Source organism: Trachypithecus francoisi, unplaced genomic scaffold (assembly GCF_009764315.1).
Source record: "Trachypithecus francoisi isolate TF-2019V2 unplaced genomic scaffold, Tfra_2.0 Lachesis_group14, whole genome shotgun sequence".
NCBI lineage: Eukaryota > Metazoa > Chordata > Mammalia > Primates > Cercopithecidae > Trachypithecus > Trachypithecus francoisi.
This window is the reverse complement of record NW_022681459.1, coordinates 41,062,655-41,084,664: the sequence shown is the minus strand read 5'-3', so window position 1 is coordinate 41,084,664 and position 22,010 is coordinate 41,062,655. Positions and strand designations below refer to the sequence as shown.

The following is a 22,010-nucleotide window of genomic DNA, read 5'->3' as shown; positions in this document are numbered from 1 at the left end:
CTGCAGTTTCAGCAGGCTCATTCAGAAGGTAAATCCACGTTCGTCCTGCACAGCTCACAGGTCAGCAGCCATTCTGGCCTGGATGCCTGGATGCTCACAGATGGACAGCTGCATGTGATCCCTCCCTCAGGTGGCTGGGCCAACTTTGTGTCTACTCACAGTCACAGAGGAGCATCCCCAGTGGACCCGTGGCCCGTCTCTTGCCTGGCTCCTTATTCACTTTGCTTCTTTTCCTAACTTAGCCCAAAGCTGGCAGGAGGCAGCTCCATCTGGACCTGACTCCGTGGGGAGAGCACCCCCGCAGTGTGCGTGCACCCCGACCTTTAACACTCCCTTCCTGGATCATCACCTGATGGTGACCTGGGTGCAGGTGTCAGGTCCAGGGTCAGGGCCACTTGGTGGGGACCTGGCCCTGAGAGTCACTGGCCTTTTTTCCCCTTATGTATATTTTTTAAGATTTAATTTGCTTTCTTCTGTTTTCTAATTTTTTTGTTTGAGGTGGGGTCTTGCTGTTACCCAGGTTGGAGTGCAGTGGCACGATCATAGCTCACTGCAGCCTCAGCCTCCCAGGCTCAAGTGATCCTCCCCCCTCAGCCTCCCAAGTAGCTGGGACCATAGGTGTGTGCGGCCATGTCTGGATAATTTTTTTTTTTTTTTTTTTTTGAGACGGAGTCTCGCTCTGTCGCCTAGGCTGGAGTACAGTGGCGCGATCTCGGCTCACTGCAAGCTCCGCTCCCGGGTTTATGCCATTCTCCTGCCTCAGCCTCCTGAGTAACTGGGACTACAGGCGCCCGCCACATCGCCCGGCTAGTTTTTTTGTATTTTTTTTAGTAGAGACGGGGTTTCACCGTGTTAGCCAGGATGGTCTCGATCTCCTGACCTCGTGATCCGCCCATCTCGGCCTCCCAAAGTGCTGGGATTACAGGCTTGAGCCACCGTGCCTGGCCATGTCTGGATAATTTTTAAAAGGTTTTTGTAGAGTCAGAGTCTTGCTGTGTTGCCTAGGCTGGTCTTTCTAAGTTTTTAATTTGTTCCCAATACCTGTGAGAAAGTTAAGTTTTAGTTACATCTTTGCTTTATGCTCTTCCCAGCAGTCAGGCCTGGTGGCAGGTGGCAGGTTGATAAATCGTGAACCTCTTCCTCACAACTGCCTATAAAGCAAAGAAGGGGTTGGGAGTAGTGCATTAAACTGACTTAGAAACGGAATCATTTGAAGCAGTGTTTTGTATGCTGCTGAGAGTGCAGCTCAGTTACAATGAAGGCTTGTCACCTGGTCCCTGGGAGCAGTGGCTGACAGCCATGCAGTTTATTAGCAAAGCTCACCCAGCCCCAAGGCACCTCTGGCCATAGCCAGGCAGGCAGGAGAGGAGTCCAGTGTCTACAGTGCTTACCAGATGTGGAGGCAGGAGCTGAGGCTGGGACTTGTATCTTGCACGGACCTATTTTGTGCTCCTTCATGTGCTGGTTTGACACGTGTAAATTCCCACCTCAGGCCACATGCTATCTGTCCTAGGCCTAGAAGCATAGCAGTGAGCAAGGAGAGAGGAACTTCGAATCTTTGTGAAGACCCAGATAAACACATGCATAGTACCCAAGAATTTCTTGTGTGGGAGGTGCTGTGACAACAATTCCAAATGTTTTTACAGTGATTATAGGATGTTCTTTGTCTTCCTGTGCAGGTCGTGGCCGCCCACCTACAGAACCGCTGCCTGACGGGTGGATCATGACATTCCATAACTCTGGAGTCCCAGTGTACCTACACAGAGAGTCTCGGGTGGTCACCTGGTCCAGGCCATACTTCTTGGGAACGGGAAGCATACGGGTAGGGGAGGCATCAGTCGTGACTTTAGGCTTGTAAGTTCTCAGACCAAAACGTGCACATCCCCACACACGGCACCGCAGCCAAGCAGAGGCCGGTGAAAGGCATCAGAGTTTCAAACTCTCGGGTTGTCCTTGTAATCCATATTGCAATTTCACTGTCCACAGAAACACGACCCTCCTCTGAGTAGCATCCCTTGTCTGCATTATAAGAAAATGAAGGACAACGAGGAACGGGAGCAAAGCAGTGACCTCACCCCTAGTGGGGATGTGTCCCCTGTCAAGCCTCTGAGCCGATCTGCAGAGCTGGAGTTTCCCCTGGATGAGCCTGACTCTATGGGTGCTGACCCGGGGCCCCCAGATGAGAAAGACCCACTAGGGGCTGAGGCAGCCCCTGGGGCCCTGGGGCAGGTGAAGGCCAAAGTCGAGGTGTGCAAAGACGAATCTGTTGGTGAGTTTTTGAAGGACTCTTCCCTTCTTGCCTCCTGGGACCCATGAGCTTTGTTTTTCTAATGAAGGCCATCATTGTTCCTAGTTGTACTTGTCAGCAAGGGGCTGCGCACCTCCTCTGTTGATGTGGCTGAAAGGCTTGTCTTTCTGTCCTTGCAAGAAGCTGCCTGGGTGCAGCACCCTCCTGTCCCTGGGCTCTGCAGGGCCTGCATGCTGGGGAGATGGCTGCTGGCACTGGCAGTGGGCCCTTTTCTCTCTGGTTGTATGATCTTTCCCTAAGTCTTGCTTTTTCAGTAGGATGTGCTCATGTGGCATTGTTTTGATTTATCGTTTTTTTTTTTTTTTGATACGGAGTCTCGCTCTGCCGCCCAGGCTGGAGTGCGGTGGCCGGATCTCAGCTCACTGCAAGCTCCGCCTCCTGGGTTTACGCCATTCTCCTGCCTCAGCCTCCCAAGTAGCTGGGACTACAGGCGCCCGCCACGTCGCCTGGCTAGTTTTTTGTATTTTTTAGTAGAGACGGGGTTTCACTGTGTTAGCCAGGATGGTCTCGATCTCCTGACCTCGTGATCCGCCCGTCTCGGCCTCCCAAAGTGCTAGGATTACAGGCTTGAGCCACCGCGCCCGGCCTGTTTTGATTTATCTTGATGAGCTCAGTCAGCCTCTTTAATCCATGACTCAGTGTTGGGAAACTGTCACCATTTTGTGGATAGTTCCCTCTTCAATCCTGCAATTGCTTGATGGATGTATACTGGTGTTTCCCATTCTCTCTTCCGTGTCTTTTAGCCTAGTCCCACCACTTAAGTCTTAGTTCTCTCTTCAGGTGCGGCAGGTCTCTGTGAACCCACCTGCTGGATTACTTTCAAAGAGCACTTTCCATTTTCTAGGTTTCTGTTTGTCTGTACATCACTACCCAGCCAGTCTCATAACTCCGTGGAGTGTGGGGTGCCCTAGAAGAGCCTGTGATGGGGGCTCTTGCCGAGGATGGGGAAGTGGCCCGGGAGGAGATGTGACAAATGCAAGACCCTGTGCAGGGAGCTGCCTGGGTGTGTTGCTGACTACAGAGGTGGCCAGGATGGCCAGAAGGAAAAGAGGTGGTCAGAGGTGGCGGGCGCATGGAGCCCGGGTGCTGCTGGCATTTGGGCACCTGTTTTGATGCAGGGAGGAAGTCCTGAAGACCATCTGACTTTTTTAAGCTTTCTTTTTTCCTTTTTATTTTTATATTCTTCTTGCCCCAAATGTAGTAAAAGAACGTCTCAGAAATTCATCCAGAAGGGACCTGCCAGAATAATCTGAGCTGCTGTAGGGAGGGCTTCATTCTTTGCTTCCCTCCGCTTTGAAAGGGATGGGGAAGGGAAATAGTGTAACATGACCTGGGCCTACCCCACGCACTGGGCTGTGAGAACCTGACTCCTATGTTGGAAGTTAAGTAATTTGGTTCTCTGGTAAATACTGGGACAGATCTCGAGGAATTTCGAAGCTACCTGGAGAAGCGTTTTGATTTTGAGCAAGTTACTGTGAAGAAATTCAGGACTTGGGCTGAGCGGCGGCAATTCAATCGGGAAATGAAGCGGAAGCAGGCGGAGTCCGAGAGGCCCATTTTGCCAGCCAATCAGAAGCTCATTACTTTATCAGTGCAAGATGCACCTACAAAGAAAGGTATAAGCCTCTGCATTTTAACATCAGCAGACTGATTCTGTTTTTATTTCTAATGTGATGTGTTGAGGGCGTGTTTTATGAGTTGCATTTCGTTCAAAGCTTACGTTTATCCCATGAATGCAGGGGTCTGCCACATTCATGGTGGCGAGCCCCTAGTTACTGACATGGTAACAGGAAGCTGTGTGCTAGCTTGTGGCACTGCTTCACACTTGCTGAGATGATCCTTTTTGTCACAGAATTTGTCATTAACCCCAACGGGAAATCCGAGGTCTGCATCCTGCACGAGTATATGCAGCGTGTCCTCAAGGTCCGCCCTGTCTATAATTTCTTTGAATGTGGTAAGTCTAACCTTCCCCATGTCAGTCCTAAAGAATCACAAGGTGTCACTTCAGTCAGGGCTGGGGAGGCAGGCGCTGACCACTAGCCCTCCTCTACTGGGATGGGAGGGAAGGGAAGGTAGAGAGCAACGTGCTGCAGATGGGTGGCTGGTTTCCTGGAGCCGCGCCCCGTCCGAGTGGGTGGCTCTGCTTTCCCCTTCCAGTCTGTCCCCTCTCCCCACCTTCCTTTTGTCCTGCCCCATCTCTTTTGCTGGTTTCTGATCCTGTGTTGTCATAGACAGCCTTATTGCAAGCAAGTCCTCCCCACTGTGCACTGGGTCCTTTCCCTGGTCTCCTGGTGCCCCTGGGTGTCTGAAGGGTCCTTGGACATGCATTTCCCACCAGCTCTGTTTTCCTTGGGTGCCCTCATCACACACCTTTGTGAAGACCAGTCTGTCTTCCCCTTGGAAGCCGGAGCCTGGGGGTCACTCATCCTTTGGGGTGGTGTTTCTTTGGCAAGCCACATCTTGTGCTTTCCCATTCCAACAGTCCTGTGTCCGTCTTTCATAGACCTCAGTCCCTGTCATAGGAGGCTCTGCCCCTCAGCCTTCTGCCACCCCTCTGGCTCACCATCTCCCACGTGCCCCATTTCCCTCCACTTTCCCAGCTGTGCCCTTTGCTGCTGCCTGTCCGCTGCCCATCTCCAGTCCTAGGGAGTCCCAGGTCTCTGCAGTTAAACACAGGCTGACTCTGTTCAGGGACAGCCCCTGACTGCGCCTTGTCTGTCGCTGTGGGCAGACTGTCTACACGCTTTTAATGTCTTGACTAGTATGTTTTAAAACAAGTAATTTTAATTTTAAGAGAACCCAAGTGAGCCTTTTGGTGCCTCGGTGACCATTGATGGTGTGACTTACGGATCTGGAACTGCAAGCAGCAAAAAACTTGCGAAGAATAAAGCTGGTAATGTGCTTGCTTGGGTGTCAAAGATACGTGCTGCCTGCCGTGTCTGCCTTGCTGCTTGGTTAGGGAGGGGCTGAGCAGTGGTGACAAGTGGGGGGTGTGGGTGGGGCATGTTTATTTTATTTATGTAATCATCTACTTTGATTTTTAAAATTACATGCTCATTAGAAAAGACTCAAATAGAGTAAAATGTGAGATTTAAAAGTAGAAGGCGTCAGCTGGATGCGGTGGCTCACACCTGTAATCCCAGCACTTTGGGAGACTGAGGCGGGCGGATCACGAGGTCAGGAGATCGAGACCATCCTGGCTAACGTGGTGAAACCCTGTCTCTACTAAAAATACAAAAAATTAGCCGAGCGTGGTAGTGGGCACCTGTAGTCCCAGCTACTCGGGAAGCTGAGGCAGAAGCATGGCATGAACCAGCAAGGCAGAGCTTGTGGTGAGCCAAGATCGCACCACTGCACCCCAGCCTGGGCGACAGTGTGAGACTCTGTCTTAAAAAAAAAAAAAAAAAAAAAAAAAGGCCGGGCGCGGTGGCTCAAGCCTGTAATCCCAGCACTTTGGGAGGCCGAGATGGGTGGATCACGAGGTCAGGAGATCGAGACCATCCTGGCTAACACCGTGAAACCCCGTCGCTACTAAAAAAAATACAAAAAACTAGCCAGGCAAGGTGGCGGGCACTTGTAGTCCCAGCTACTCGGGAGGCTGAGGCAGGAGAATAGCGTGAACCCGGGAGGCGGAGCTTGCAGTGAGCTGAGATCACACCACCGCACTCCAGCCTGGGCGACAGAGCGAGACTCCGTCTCAAAAAAAAAAGAAAAGAAAAAAGTAGAAGGTGTCTTTACTGAGTGACAGCTGGGCCAGTATGTCCCTCCCTAGTCCTGGCCCTGCACATATTCAGCGGTGTGCCTAGAGCCAACTGGGCTGTGCTGGGCACATGCTGTAGTGCTTGTTTGTTTTTAAACTGAGCAGCATGTGGGTATGCCAGGAGGGAGGAGAAACGGGCCAGCGTGCTGTCGACATCCTCCCCCAGTGGTGCTGGCTCTTAACAGCACTATTTCCTGAGTCCTCCCACTCCATGTTTGTGCCTAGCCACACAGAAGACCTGGCACAGCACAGCTCAGGGAAGGCCGTGTGTCCTGGTGAAGACCCACTGCCCTTTTGTACCATGCCCTTGCCATTTGCATTCATGCCCTGTATTCGTGGTAGTTGACATTCTTTCACGAAAAGCCATTTGCCTCAGCGTCAGGGTTAGTTGGCCTCTTGTAGGGTGGTGTTGGGTGTACAGCAGGCCCTGGCACCCACAGGTCGGTTCTTGAGGTATCTGTCATTGCCATGCGTTTTCCAGAAGACCAGCTGCCCATCTTAGAGAGATTCTGCCTAAGAGACTTTTGTAGCTCAACAAAGTGGGTGTGGTGGTGGTTTTGACAGATAACTTGCAGTATCTGTCTTGTGTGGGGGTGGAGATGCCTTGAGCGTGGCTGTGTGCTCTTCCCTCTGTGGGGTCACCCACTTTCCTCCCCATGTGCTGGAACCCACTTCCCCTGCCCAGACTCTGGCTGCCCTATAGACATCTTGGCTCCATGTCTTGCCAGCACTCATAGCTCTGTGGGGTCTATGGAGCCATCAGCCCTTGGCTATGGCACCTCTGACCCCAGTGGCCATGCCTGTGCTCTGCCCTCCGGCAGCCCCCTCTAACGTCTCTCAGACCTGGCTGCGTCTCTCCACCCATGCCAGCCACTGCCGTTGCCACCTGGTCTAGGTGCCTGCAGCAACCTGCTCTCAGGCCTCCCTGTGTGGTCCAAGGCCCACAAAGCTGTTTTCTAGCGTACCACCAAAGTGGTTCCCTAACACACAGCTCCGAGCTCCTCCCTGCCTGCTCCCAGGACCCCAGGGTGAGAGCGCACATACCCAGTATGGCCTGTGAGGCTTTCCGGCAGCCTGCCCCATGTCTCTTTTCCTTAGAACGGGCTTTTCGTCTGTCCTGTCCTGACCCTGTCTCTGAAGTGCTGCCACTCCTCAGGGCCCTCGCTCAGCACCTGAGCTGTGGGGATGGGAGGCAGCAGTGCACAGTTCACTCTGCAGGATGGTGAGGAGAGGGCAGTGCCCAACCTTTACCCTCGGGCTCTTTTTTTTCATAGCCCGAGCTACACTGGAAATCCTTATCCCTGACTTTGTTAAACAGACCTCTGAAGAGAAGCCCAAAGACAGTGAAGAACTCGAGGTGAGTGTTGTGGTCCTGCCCTACTGGGAGCTGCGGGTGCAGTGTGGCTACCCTGCCCTATTAGTGTGAGTTGAGGGTGTCCATGAGCTGTGCCCATGCCTTCCATGCCCTGCAGGTTAGTCATCCAGCCTCCAGGTTCTTCTGTTTGTATTTTCATAAAAGAGGAAACTTGCCTGTCTTTGTATAAGCAGAGAAAAAATGTTCTTTTTCTTTTCTTTTTTTTTTTTTTGAGACGGAGTCTCGCTCTGTCGCCCAGGCTGGAATGCAGTGGCCGGATCTCAGCTCACTGCAAGCTCCGCCTCCCAGGTTCACGCCATTCTCCTGCCTCAGCCTCCCAAGTAGCTGGGACTACAGGCGCCTGCCACCTCGCCCGGCTAGGTTTTTGTATTTTTTAGTAGAGACGGGGTTTCACCGTGTTAGCCAGGATGGTCTCGATCTCCTGACCTCGTGATCCACCCGTCTCGGCCTCCCAAAGTGCTGGGATTACAGGCTTGAGCCACCGCGCCCGGCCTAAAATGTTCTTTTTCTTAGAGATTTTTGTCCTCTGTTTTGCAGCATTGAGTGTGCACCGTAAATGTTGGGTACATGTAGGTTTGTGATGGGATTGAATCTTTTGAGGCAGCGTCTACAAGATTTAGATTTTTTTTTATTTTTTATTTTTTGAGATGAAGCATTGTTCTGTCACCCAGGCAGTGACAGACTTTGATCCTGACCCCACTGCAACTTTCACCTCCTGGGTTCAAGTGATTCTCCTATCTCAGCTTCCTGAGTAGCTGGGATTACAGGTGTGTGCCACCATTTCTGGCTAATTTTTGTATTTTTAGTAGAGATGGGGTTTCACCATGTTGGCCTGGCTGGTCTCAAACTCCTGACCTCTGGTGATTCACTCACTTCAGCCTCCCAAAGTGCTGGGATTACAGGCATGAGCCACTGTGCCCGGCCCTAGATTGTTCTTTATACACTTGACCCTTGAACAATGTGGAGGTTAGGGGCACCAGCCTCTTATGAGGTTGAAAATTCACGCATCACTTTCAGTCCTCCCAAACCTTAACTACTGGTAACCTACTCTTGACCAGAAGCCATACCAATAACATAAATAATTGGTTAACACATATTTTGTTATGTACATATTACTACAGCGGTCCCCAACCTTTCTGGCACCAGGGATCAGTTTCAGGGAAGACAATTTTTCTACAGACTGTGTTGTGGGGCGGGTATGGTTTCAGGATGACTCAAGCACGTCACATTTATTGTGCACTCTTAATTTTTATTGCTACATTATAATATGTATTGAAATAACTATACAACTCACCATAATGTAGGACCAGTGGGAGCCCTGAGCTTGTTTTCTTGCAACTAGATGGTTCCCTCTGATGATGATGGGAGACAGTGACAGATGATCAGGCATTAGATTTGCATAAGGAGTGCACAACCTAGATCCCTTGAATGCACCGATCACAATAGGGTTCATACTCCTGTGAGAATCTAATGCTACTGCTGATCTGACAGGAGACAGAGCTCAGGCATAAAATGAGTGATGGGGAGCAGCTGTAAATACAGATGAAGCTTCACTTGCTCATTCACTCCGCACCCCCGCCCCCTTCACTCATGTCCTGCTATGCAGCCCAGTTCCTAACAGGCCATGGATTGGTACCCGTCCATGGCCTGGGGGTTGGGGACCCCTGGTATATACTGTATTCTTACATTAAAGTAAGTTACAGAAAAGAATGTTATTAAGAAAATCATGAGAGAAAATTTATTTACTATTCTTGAAATGGAAACATCATAAAGGTCTTCATCCTCCACGTCTTCATGTTGAATAGCTGAGGAGGAGTGGGAAGAGGAGGAGTTGACCTTGGTGTCTCAGGGATGGCAGAGGCAGAAGAAAATTTTTGTATAAGTGGACCCATGCAGTTCAAATCCATGTTGTTCAAGGGTCAGCCGTATGAAGAACCATTTAAAACTAGCTGTAAACCGTTTTGGGTAAATGGTTATTTGTAGCAAGGGCTTCTGAAATTTTGAAGGCTACATTCTTATTTATATAATAGCTTTATTGAGATAGTTTACGTACCATAAATTTGACCTTTTAAATTATATAACTAAGTGGATTTTTGTATATTCAGAGTTGTATAACCATCGTAACTACCTAATTTTAGAATATCTCATCACCCCCAAAAGAAACTCCATACCCATTAGCATTCACTCTTAGTTCTCTCCAGCCACCAAAAGCCACTAATCTGTCTTCTGTCTCTGTATATCTGCCAACTCTGGACATTTCGTATCAGTGGAATAATACAATATGTGGTCTTTTGTGACTGGCTTCCTTCACTTAGTGTGCTATGTCAGCTGTAGGTTTTTATCAGAATAAGGAAATTTCCTTTTCTTCCTGGTTTGCTGAGAGTTTTTGTAGGGATGTTAGATTTTGTCAGTGTTTTTTTGCTTCTATTCAGATGATCATGTATTTTTTTCTTTTTTTTGTCTTTTATTTTAGTAATATAGTGTATTGGTTTTTGAATGGTGAGCCAACCTTGCATTCCTGGGATATATTCCAGTTGGTCATGACATATAATGAATTTTTTAATATGTTGCTGGATTCATTTTGCTGGTATTTTGTTAAGGATTTTTGCATTTGTAGTTATAAGCAATATTGATCTGTAGTTTTCTTGTGATATCTTTGTCCAGTGTAACAACGGGTGCAGGTATCAGGATAATACTGGCCTCATAAAAATGGTTGGAACATGTTCCTTTTTCTTCTGTTGTATGGAATAGTTTGTGAAGGATTGGTGTTCATTTTTTAAATGTTTGATAGACTCTGCTCAATGAAACCTTCTGGGCCCAGGCTTTTCTTTGTCCAGAGCTACTTAATTGCTAATTCAATCTTACTTGTTATAGGTCTATTGTGATTATCTATTTCTTCTTGAGCCAGTGTTGATAGTTTGTGTCTTTTTTGGAAATTTTTCCCATTTGATACAGATTATCTAATTGATTAGCATGTATTTGTTCCTAGTATCCCCATATGACCCTTTTTTTTTTTTTTTTTTTGAGGCGGAGTCTCGCTCTGTTGCCCGGGCTGGAGTGCAGTGGCCGGATCTCAGCTCACTGCAAGCTCCGCCTCCCGGATTTATGCCATTCTCCTGCCTCAGCCTCCCGAGTAGCTGGGACTACAGGCGCCCGCCACCTCGCCCGGCTAGTTTTTGTATTTTTTTTAGTAGAGACGAGGTTTCACCGTGTCAGCCAGGATGGTCTCGATCTCCTGACTTCGTGATCCACCCGTCTCGGCCTCCCAAAGTACTGGGATTACAGGCTTGAGCCACCGCGCCCGGCCAACCCTTTTTTATTTCTATGTGGTTGTGATGGTCCCTTGCTATCATTCCTGATTTCAGTAATTTGAGGCTTTCTTCTTTTTCTTGGTCAGTAAATTGTTACACTTGATGATATCTCACAGGTCTCTGAGGCTCTGTTGTTTCTTCTCTGTTCTTTTTTCTTTCTGTCCCTCAGAGTGGATTATTTCAGTTGCCCTGTCTTCAAGTTTGCTCCTCTGTCTTCTGTCAGCTCAGGTTCTGCTGGTGAACCCCTCTAGTGACTGTTTCATGATTTCTCTCCTTTTTTTTTGAAATTCTCTGTTGGGTAATGTATTGTTTCTATACTTTAATTCTTTTTTTAAAAAGTTATATATATAGGGTCGGGCGTGGTGGCTCACGTCTGTAATCCCAGCACTTTGGGAGGCTGAGGCGGGCAGATCATGAGGTCAGGAGATCGAGACCATCCTGGACAACATGGTGAAACCCCGTCTCTACTAAAAATACAAAAATTAGCTGGGGCGTGGTGGCAGGTGCCTGTAATCCCAGCTACCCGGGAGGCTGAGGCAGAAGAATCACTTGAACCCAGGAAGTGGAGGTTGCAGTGAGCTGAGACTGCGCCACTGCACTCCAGCCTGGTGACAGAGTGAGACCTCTATCTCAAAATAAAATATATATATATATAATTTATATATATAATTTTTATATATCTAAAAATATATATATATTTGTATTTTTTGCTGGGGATAGAGATGGGGTTTCGCCATATTGCTCAGGCTGGTCTCAAACTCCTAGGCTCAAGCAGTCTGCCCACCTCAGCCTCCCAAAGTGTTGAGATGACAGGCGTGAGTCACTGTGCTGGCATTATACTTCAGTTCTTTAGACATGGTTTCTTAGTCCTTTGAGCATGTTTTCTGTAGGTGATGTAAAATCTGTTTCTGGTAAGTCCAGTCCTCAGAGAACGTGTATATTAAACCGCCTTTCCCTTCATGTATGGGCTGTCTCTATTTTCCTATTTCTTTGCTTGTCTCAATTTTTTGTTGTTGTTGAGAATTGGACATTAAAATATATGGCAACTCTGGAAATCAGATTACCCCACCTCCCTTAAGTTTATAGTTTTTGTCATATGTCCTTGCTCTCTATTTGTGACTGCATCAATCTGCTAGGGATGCTGTAACAAAGTATCACATACTGGGAGGCTTAAATGACAGAGATGTATAGTCTCAAAGTTCTGGAAGCCGGAAGTCCAAAATGAAGGTGTCAGAAGGCTAAGAGAAGGTCTTTCTCCATGGGTGGAGGATAGTGATCTTCATGTCCATGCCTTTCTCTCTGTGTGCATGTTGGTCTCCACATTCCCCATTTGTTAGAGACACCTGTCTCACTGGATTAGGCCCCACCCTAATGACCTCATTGTAACGTGATGACCTCTGTAAAGACCTTGTCTCCAAATACTGTTGCATTCTGAGGGACTTCAACATGTAAATTTGGGGTGACAGTTTGCCTCATAATAGTGACTTTCCTAGATTGATTTTGTGAAGTATGTATTATTTGTGATTTGTGGCCACTGAATACACTGGCCCCTTTAGCTGAGTGATCTCCTGATGCTTGGACAGGGATTTTCTTTTTTTTTTGAGACTGAGTCTCGCTCTGTCGCCCAGGCTGGAGTGCAGTGGCGTGATCTCCACTCACTGCAAGCTCCGCCTCCCAGGTTCACGCCATTCTCATGCCTCAGCCTCCCGTGTAGCTGGGACTACAGGCGCCCGCCACTGCGCCTGGCTAATTTTTGTATTTTTTTTAGTAGCGACGGGGTTTCACGGTGTTAGCCAGGATGGTCTCGATCTCCCGGCCTCGTGATCCGCCCGCCTTGGCCTCCTAAAGTGCTGTCATTACAGGCATGAGCCACCGTGCCCGGCCTGGACAGGGATTTTCTTAAATTCCCTGAGCCAGTAAGTCTCCCGGCCCGTGCTGAGGTCTCTGGGTCTGTGGGGCTCACCTGGTGTGCTCCGGTGGCTGCTAACTGTCTTAGCCTTTGTCTGCCACCTGCACAGAGCCCCCAGGTCAATCAGCTGGGAGGTTTTCCTGGGCCCGCATGCAGTCATCTCCAGACATACGCTAGAGCCTTTCAGAGCCCCAAGGACATATCCAACTTTTCCTTCTCGGTTCTTGGCCAGCCTCTTGTTTGCCCAGCTAGTGCCCCAGCCTCTTGCAGCTGCAGGGTGAAACAGTTGCTACTGACTCCTTTTGACAAATGCCCTGAGGAACTGGGTTCTTTTCACTGATTGAGGTCAAATAAAGGCAAGCCCTGCCATGAGGTTTTTCCAGAGAGTGGCCAGGTAGACCCAACAGTGACAGTTCTCTGGGCCTGGGGCCTTGAGGACCCATTCTGCATTGAGTGGCTACCACAGAGCTGGGGAGAAGGGCTGGGAATGGGGCAAGTTAAGATGCCAGCAACTTCTTGTTCTTAGCAAGACTCATTGTCTTTCTTGAATCAACACTCCTCAGATTGTTGAAAGACTTTCTTTAGTTTCCAGGGTTCTGAAAGAATTGATTCTGACCATTTTTGCTAGTGTTCTTGTTGCTTTGATGGAGGAGAGCAGATTTTGAAGATCCTTATTCAGCCATTCTAGAACTACTTTATGGTTTTGTAAAGTTTTCTCATCTTTGTGTACTGGTGCTGTTGTAAAATATGGTTAAGTGTCCATGGTAGTACTAACTTGCTCTTAAGTTTCTCGAACTCCTGGCTTCAAGCAGTCCTCCTGCTTCAGCCTCCCAGGGTGATGGGAGTACAGGCGTGAGCCACCACACCCAGCCTCTTGCTCTCAAGTTTCTACATGTTTTCTGTGCTTTTATGTAACTGCTTCATCGTGGACAGGCAGACAGATCGCAGGCCACACTTGGATCAAGCACAGTCTCCAAGTACTAGCTGCTCCAGGAAGAGTCACATTTGTCCCTTTTTTTTTTTTTTGAGATGGAGTCTCGCTCTGTCGCCAGGCTGGAGTGCAGTGGTTCGATCTCCACTAACTGTAACCTCCACCTTCCAGGTTCAAGCGATTCTCCTGCCTCGGCCTCCTGAGTAGCTGGGACTACAGGCGCGTGCCACCATGCCTAGCTAATTTTTGTATTTTTTTTAGTAGCGACGGGGTTTCACGGTGTTAGCCAGGATGGTCTCGATCTCCCGGCCTCGTGATCCGCCCGCCTTGGCCTCCTAAAGTGCTGTCATTACAGGCATGAGCCACCGTGCCCGGCCTGGACAGGGATTTTCTTAAATTCCCTGAGCCAGTAAGTCTCCCGGCCCGTGCTGAGGTCTCTGGGTCTGTGGGGCTCACCTGGTGTGCTCCGGTGGCTGCTAACTGTCTTAGCCTTTGTCTGCCACCTGCACAGAGCCCCCAGGTCAATCAGCTGGGAGGTTTTCCTGGGCCCGCATGCAGTCATCTCCAGACATACGCTAGAGCCTTTCAGAGCCCCAAGGACATATCCAACTTTTCCTTCTCGGGTTCTTGGCCAGCCTCTTGTTTGCCCAGCTAGTGCCCCAGCCTCTTGCAGCTGCAGGGTGAAACAGTTGCTACTGACTCCTTTTGACAAATGCCCTGAGGAACTGGGTTCTTTTCACTGATTGAGGTCAAATAAAGGCAAGCCCTGCCATGAGGTTTTTCCAGAGAGTGGCCAGGTAGACCCAACAGTGACAGTTCTCTGGGCCTGGGGCCTTGAGGACCCATTCTGCATTGAGTGGCTACCACAGAGCTGGGGAGAAGGGCTGGGAATGGGGCAAGTTAAGATGCCAGCAACTTCTTGTTCTTAGCAAGACTCATTGTCTTTCTTGAATCAACACTCCTCAGATTGTTGAAAGACTTTCTTTAGTTTCCAGGGTTCTGAAAGAATTGATTCTGACCATTTTTGCTAGTGTTCTTGTTGCTTTGATGGAGGAGAGCAGATTTTGAAGATCCTTATTCAGCCATTCTAGAACTACTTTATGGTTTTGTAAAGTTTTCTCATCTTTGTGTACTGGTGCTGTTGTAAAATATGGTTAAGTGTCCATGGTAGTACTAACTTGCTCTTAAGTTTCTCGAACTCCTGGCTTCAAGCAGTCCTCCTGCTTCAGCCTCCCAGGGTGATGGGAGTACAGGCGTGAGCCACCACACCCAGCCTCTTGCTCTCAAGTTTCTACATGTTTTCTGTGCTTTTATGTAACTGCTTCATCGTGGACAGGCAGACAGATCGCAGGCCACACTTGGATCAAGCACAGTCTCCAAGTACTAGCTGCTCCAGGAAGAGTCACATTTGTCCCTTTTTTTTTTTTTTTGAGATGGAGTCTCGCTCTGTCGCCAGGCTGGAGTGCAGTGGTTCGATCTCCACTAACTGTAACCTCCACCTTCCAGGTTCAAGCGATTCTCCTGCCTCGGCCTCCTGAGTAGCTGGGACTACAGGCGCGTGCCACCATGCCTAGCTAATTTTTGTATTTTTAGTAGAGACGGGATTTCACCATGTTGGCCAGGATAGTCTGTATCTCTTGACCTCGTGATCCATCCGCCTCGGCCTCCCAAAGTGCTGGGATTACAGGCATGAGCCACTGTGCCCGGCCACATTTGACTTTTATTTCTGAGTGATCCAACTGTGGGAAGAAAGATGGCTCCCAAGGAGGCTTCCAAGGTCCTCTGGGGAAGCGCTTGCGTAGACCCCAGCCCACCAAGACTCTTAGCATGGGTTGTTGCAGATGATGGTGCCTGAGTTGTATGGGTCTCATGCCACCTTCCTGTTTGAGTAAAAGCCCTGCCTTTTCTTTGCTATGGGGTGGTGGAAATGTCCATGACCCACTATGGGTTCTGGTGCCAGAAGAGGGCCCAGCTGGGAGTCAGGTTCTCAGCCTCCGTTCTGGGGCTCTTCTGTGAAGTGGAGAAGCTTTTCAGAAACCATATTGCAAAGTAGTCTGAGAAAGAAGAGGTTTCCCCAGGTAGAGAAGGACATGGGGGTGGGCCACGTTGCCTGGGGCTTTTTCCACACCCTCCTCCAGGCCTCCCACGCTACAGTCTGTCTGCAGCTAGCGTCAGATCTCCCCAGGTAAGGAGCTCAGTGGAACTGCCACCACTTCCTGTGCCAGCTGCAAATGGGGACCCTGCCACCCAGCACAGGACCCCTCTTCATGCTTGGAAATTTGCTAGGACTCAGGGAACTCGGGAAAAACATTTTACATACGAAACTTATTTTTCATGAAGGGCAGAAAGTTCCTCCCCTCTAATGACACATTTGATCTCTCTGGGGAGCCCCCCCTGAGCCATCTCAGCATAAGCGCTGTGGTGGGGTCGTTTTGAATCACAGACAAACTTAGCACTCAGGAAATCCTCAGGGTTTTAAGAGCTCTTTTCTGGGAATCTGAGAGAAGACCATGTATTTTTATGATGCCATGCCTTGGTTTAGGGTGCCTTTTGTATGTGTCCCTCCTGAGAAGCTCTTTGACCCTCTGATTTGTATATATGTCATCTGTCATGTCCCCATTTTAAAATCTGTCAGAGGGGAAAGTAGCTTTTCCCTCAGTTGTAAGGCGCAGGTTTAGACAGGCTTGGCTGTCTCCTATTCCTGGAAGTTCCTATTTGCTGGTCCTCCTGAGCGAGGCTCTCAGGTTGTGCTCCTGCCCCCTGCCCCTCCCAGCTGCCTGTGCAGAGGTGCCAACACCTGTCCTTCGACTGTCCCCTGGACAGTCTGGGGCGTGGGGTAGCATCCCCTCCTCGTGTGGACTCTGGAGGTGGAGCAGACGTGTCAGGAGGGGTGGGTTGATGCCTGTGAAGTGTGGTGGCCACGTATGTGTGCTACTTGATTAAAAAGGGAAAAAGAGGAACAGAACTGGCATCATTTCCTTTTCATAAAGCTTGTGGTGATCTCTTTTTGGTATTTTGTTGCTAGCTTTGGGTTGGTGTTTCATGGCTATTAAATTTAGGTATTAGTGACCAAGTGTTTTTTTTTTTTTTCAACTTATTTTAAAATTTACATAGAGTTAAATTCACTTTTTCATGCAGTACTATGAGTTTTGACAAATGCAGTCATGTAACCAACACTGCAATCAAGATGCGGAACATTTCTGTACACTCGCACATGCTCCTTTGTTGGCCAAACTCTCCCACCTGTATCCTCTGGTGGGCACTGAACTTCCCCTGTAGTTTTGCCAGATCCTGAATGTCCTCTCAGTGGAATCACATGGTAGGTAGCCTTTGAACCTGGCCTGTGGCTTGGTGTGGTATGACGCATCCGTCATGTGGTCATTTGTACTCCTGAGTGCTGGCCACCAGGTGGCTGTGCCCCTCAGTGCATCTGAGGGACACTGGCAGGTTTTTGGGTTTTGGTGATGGGCAGTAAGGCTGCTGTAAGGCTGTCCAGGTCTGTGTGTGATGGACAGATTCGTTTCCTTCAGGTAAACCGCTGGGTTGGGGTTGCTGGGCCATGCGGCAGGTGCACGCTTACGTTAGCATTGCCCTCACACCTTTCTCAGTCACTAGGTGACCGTGGAAATGTGTCTGTTTCGGGGCTCTCTGCTGTCTCTTGAGCTGTGTGTCCTTTCACTGATGCCACACTTTGCTGATGACTTGAAGTCTTGGAATCAGATAGTGGGAATCCTCCGACTTTGTTATTCTTTCTCAAAAAATTATTTTGGCTATTCTATCCTTTGCTGTTCCTTGTAGACTTTAGAAACAATATGTCAGTTTCCATAAAAACTTCTGGGCTGGGTGCGGTGGCTCACGCCTGTAATCCCAGCACTTTGGGAGGCTGAGGTGGGTAGATTACCTGAGGTTTGGAGTTCGAGACCAGCCTGGCCAACATGGTGAAACCTCATCTCTACTTAAATACAAAAATTAGCCGGGCGTGGTGGCGGGCACCTGTAATCCCAGCTACTCAGGAGGCTGAGGCAGGAGAATCGCTGGAACCCAGAAGGCGGAAGGTGAGGTTGCAGTGAGCCAAAATCGTGCCATTGCACTCTAGCCTGGGCAACAAGAGCGAAACTCCATCTTAAAAAAAAAAAAAAAAAGCCTGCATTTTGATTGGAATTGATCCTGTAGAGCAATCTGGGGAGAATGGACATCCTAACAATATTGAATTTTCCAAATCATAAATATAGTTTATCTGTCCATTTATTTAGGTCTTCTTTGATATCTTTCATGGGTGGTTGGCAGTTTTCATCACATAGGTTTCATCACATCTGTGTATATTCTACTAGATTTATAGTTAAATATTTTATGTGTGGCACTGTGGTGAATAGTACCTTAGTTCTGATTGATTGTTTATTGCTAGCATACAGAACTAGAATTTATTTGTACTGACTTATTCTAGTAGTTTTTCTGTAGATTCCGTATCCAATTTTCTTCTTTTATTTGTTAATATAGTTAATTATGTTGATTTTTAAAAAATGTGTTCCTGGAATAAGTCCTACTTGGGCATGGTATATATTCCTTTTCGTGTGTTAATGGCTTTAATTTGCTAGTTCCCCACTGCATCTGTGTTCTTGATGTTGATGTCATGGTACGGTTATTGTCGTCAAGTGAAGGGGAAATAGTCCTCCTCCTGAGTTTTTCAGAAGGGCAAGAGAGATATAGAATTGGTATCATTTCTTCCTTAAAATTTGGGCCTGGAGTTTTCCTAGTGGGAAAGTTTTAAACTACTACTGTATGAACTACTAACTATAACTACGACTACTCTGAACTACTGTTGAGTTTCTTGAACAGGTGTAGGGCTGTTGAGGCTACTGAGATAGTTTGTGTCTTGCCAGGCATTGGTCCATTTCATCTAGATAGTGGAATGTACAGGTGTCAGGCATCTGTGGTGCTCCCGCAGGGTCCTTTGGCATCTCCCAGGCACTGATTGCTTAGGTTTCTCCTGTGCTGTTTGTCAGAAGCAACAGGGATTTGTCTGCAGGTCACTTCTGCCATCTATCTGCTCTCACAAGCTGGAGCCTCCACCTGTCCCTGGCGGGTTAACCCTCAGTAGCACGTATGGCTTCAGGCAGCTTGGTGCCAGGCATCCTGGCACAGGTCTTTTGCCAGAAACTTCTGAGCGTGCTCTCTAGCTTCCACAGCCATGGCTTCTCCAGGGCCAGTCCCGAAGCCACGGGGTATGTGGGTCCTTGTGGGCCAAGAGCACTGGACGTTGCTAATTGGTTGGCTGGTTGACAAGCCCTTGAGGTTCCAGGGCCTGATGTCTTGGTGAGTGACCTTCCCTGGAAAAAGACCCATGTTGATTTGTGCACTTGAGAGGAGCAGTGTCTTCTGAGGACCTATTTGAAGACCGTAGCCAAGCCATACCGTGAGGATTTTTCGCTTGCCAACCTCAGTGCTAGTGCCTTCCTCTTCCATGCAGTTGCAGCGAGTTGGCGTTCTTGCTGCTTACTGGAGTAGTAAGGGCAGAGGAGCTGCCTGCTGCCCTGTCTGTAGGGCCAGCATCCCTGGCCTTGGGGTGTGGGAGTGGGCTTGGCACACTGTGGGGCCTGCACGGCGAGGTGTGTGAATCATTTGATTCTAGGCTTCCTCCCTGCCCATGGGCCAGGCAGACTCCAGGTCCCTGCAGACCTCTCCAGAACAGGGCCGGTGGGGAAAGCTCTGAGAGGGTGTGGCTGATAGGTAATCTCCAGTACTTCAGCGTGTGGTCTTTTTTGGAAAGAGGATGATTGCGGATAGAATTAGTTGGGTTAATATGAGATCACACTGAAGCAGAGTGGTAGTGTGATCCAGTGTGTCTGGTTTCTCTAAGAAGAGGGAGGAGGGGCAGGGCTAGAAGTCCATATGAAAATCAGAGCAATGCTACCTACCATAGCCGAGGGATGTCGGGGCCATCAGGAGCTGGCAGAGGCTCCGTGGAGGCTTCTGAAAGAGGATGGCCCTGCTGAGGCCTTGATTTCAGACTTCAGAATGGTGAGAGAATAGACCTCTTGTTCTAAGCCACTGAGTTTGTGGTATATTGTCACAGCAGCTCCCCCAGGGAAGTTGTCCATGCTCCAGAGTGGGCTGGATGGCATCTTTCTTTCACCCAGGAGGGGCTCTCAGCTTCAGCCAAAGGCCTAGTCGGGGAAGGCACAGCGGGCACTGCCTCTGCACCTCAGCTCAGTGCAGCTTCACCTATGCCTCAACTGTGCAGAATCTCCCCATCCCCTCGAGTGTAACTTAGGGAACTTGTTTACTTGTATGCCTCTCTTGCCCTTCCTGTGTGTGTTCTTGGGTTGGCTGCAGAGCCTGGGTGATGACACTGTTGGGAGCTGCACTGGGCTGGGTCCCTGCTGGCCACCTGGGGCTGGGCTCTGTGTGGCTGTGTGGGGCTTTGGCCTTTGGGGAGCTGGGCCTTTTAAGGCCAGCTTTTAGGTCTGGCTGACTTTCCCTCTCCTGTAGTCTCAGTTGTGGCAATAGTAAAACCTCTCTCCAAAAGTGCTTTATCTTTATATAGAGTTCTGAGAAAGGTGACTTGTAGATCAGAATCAGATCCAGATGAGGTGGGCCTGGCCAGCCAACCATGTGCCTGGTTGGGATACCAGACTCCGTCCCACAGTGCTCAGGGTGGAAGGGTGCTGTGGGCTCTGGAGATGGGCAAGTGGATGGTGAGGTACGGAGCGTGTCCCGTATCCGGTGGGTTCCTTGCAGAGTTGAGGGTATGATGTGCTAGGCGAGCTCACAAGAACAGATATTAAACATCTGGGGAAAGCCAACCCCAGGCCCAGCCGTGAAGAGGCCGGCGGCCCTGGTGGGTACTCATGAGCCTCTGCTTTGTGTTGTAGTATTTTAACCACATCAGCATCGAGGACTCGCGGGTCTACGAGCTGACCAGCAAGGCTGGGCTGTTGTCTCCATATCAGATCCTCCACGAGTGCCTTAAAAGGTAGGGTAGGGGGGTGCCTCCCCTCCTGAGTCAGGTCAGGGGAGCTCCTCTCTGGCGTCTCATATTCTCGTGGCTGTTTGTCCTAAGGCAGAGGCATGGCCAGGTTTCCCTGGTACACAGCAACTCCTTGGCCCTGGCCACCAGTCAGTCCCGCAGGCCTGAATAGGGCATGTGGAGAATTCCCCCCTCTGGCTAAGACGCAGTCCAGGGAGAGGCTTGGTCATTTCCTAAGGGCTTCCCAGAGCAGGCCTCCTCAGAGGCAGCTGGCTGCTCTGCTCAGGGGACACCACCTGTTGTCTGTTTTCTCTTAAAGAAACCATGGGATGGGTGACACGTCTATCAAGTTTGAAGTGGTTCCTGGGAAAAACCAGAAGAGTGAATACGTCATGGCGTGTGGCAAGCACACAGTGCGCGGGTGGTGTAAGGACTCCTTCCCTGCTGCCTGGTGGCTGCCGGGCAGGCGGCCCCTGGTGTGGCCCTGTGCCTCTGTGGCTTGGTCTCAGCTGCTGCCCTGGCATTGTCCCTGAGCCCAGCTTTGTGTGCTGGCCACCACACATTCAGCCTAAGGCAGACTTGCGGCCGTCCTGCCTGTACTTTCTCTGTCTTCTCCCTTTCCCCCCTGCCATCCCTGTCTCCGTCCAGCCCTTGTCCCTATGGCAGGAGGAAAGGCCCTCCTTCTCAAATAGCTAGCAGAATCCTGCTGCTCCCTGTTTCTGGAGGTGTGGGTCTTGGCGGGAGGGAGGCTCTCAGCTGCGTGGCTTTGAGTGGTGGTGCCCTCAGCTCCTGGACTCTGAGGGCTACTCTCAAGGTGGCAGCTGTGTACTGTGAGACTCAGGTGCCCAGAGCAGTGGCAGAGTGCTGCCTGTTCCTGTAGAATGTGCCCTTGCTGGCCCTCGGGGTGTGGGTCAGGAGGGCTGGGGGCAGCAGGGGGCCCCGTGAACACTGGGTGTTTGTGGGTGTTTGTGACACCCTCTCTCCATGCTTGCTCTTTCTCTGTGTAGGTAAGAATAAGAGAGTTGGAAAGCAGTTAGCCTCACAGAAGATCCTTCAGCTGCTGCACCCACATGTCAAGAACTGGGGTTCTTTACTGCGCATGTACGGCCGTGAGAGCAGCAAGATGGTCAAGCAGGTAACTGGCCCTCAGCAGGTCCCAGGGCAGCCTGTGCTGCCACCCTGGAGTGTGTTCCTGAGGCTCTGTGCTCAGAGGGTTGCTCATAGCTGCCTCTCTCCTGGGCCACTTGTGTGGCTTTGTGGGCAGGGGGTGGGTCGTCCTAGCCACATCTCCCATCCCAGCCTGCTGGGAATGGTCAGTGAAATGTGGGTGATTGGGAACGCAGCCTGGGCCCAGCTATGTGGCTTGTAGGGAGATGGCTGAAGTGCAAGGCAGGGACGGGCAGGAGATGCTGAAGGTGCACCTGGCTCTGGGGTATGCAAAGGCTCAGG

At 49.8% G+C, this 22,010-nt stretch overlaps 1 protein-coding gene across 2 annotated transcripts in view; it reads left to right on the top strand.

The window, feature by feature from the left end:
- The window catches only part of DGCR8 (DGCR8 microprocessor complex subunit), a 34,081-nt gene that overhangs the window by 8,061 nt on the left and 4,010 nt on the right, over nt 1-22,010 (top strand). For both annotated transcript variants that reach the window (XM_033232891.1, XM_033232892.1), the window contains exons 4-12: nt 1,680-1,822; nt 1,987-2,269; nt 3,727-3,924; nt 4,161-4,262; nt 5,103-5,201; nt 7,343-7,425; nt 20,467-20,567; nt 20,881-20,987; nt 21,569-21,696. In XM_033232891.1, coding sequence (XP_033088782.1) covers nt 1,680-1,822; nt 1,987-2,269; nt 3,727-3,924; nt 4,161-4,262; nt 5,103-5,201; nt 7,343-7,425; nt 20,467-20,567; nt 20,881-20,987; nt 21,569-21,696 — 1,244 coding nt within the window. The remainder of the gene's footprint in view (nt 1-1,679; nt 1,823-1,986; nt 2,270-3,726; nt 3,925-4,160; nt 4,263-5,102; nt 5,202-7,342; nt 7,426-20,466; nt 20,568-20,880; nt 20,988-21,568; nt 21,697-22,010) is intronic.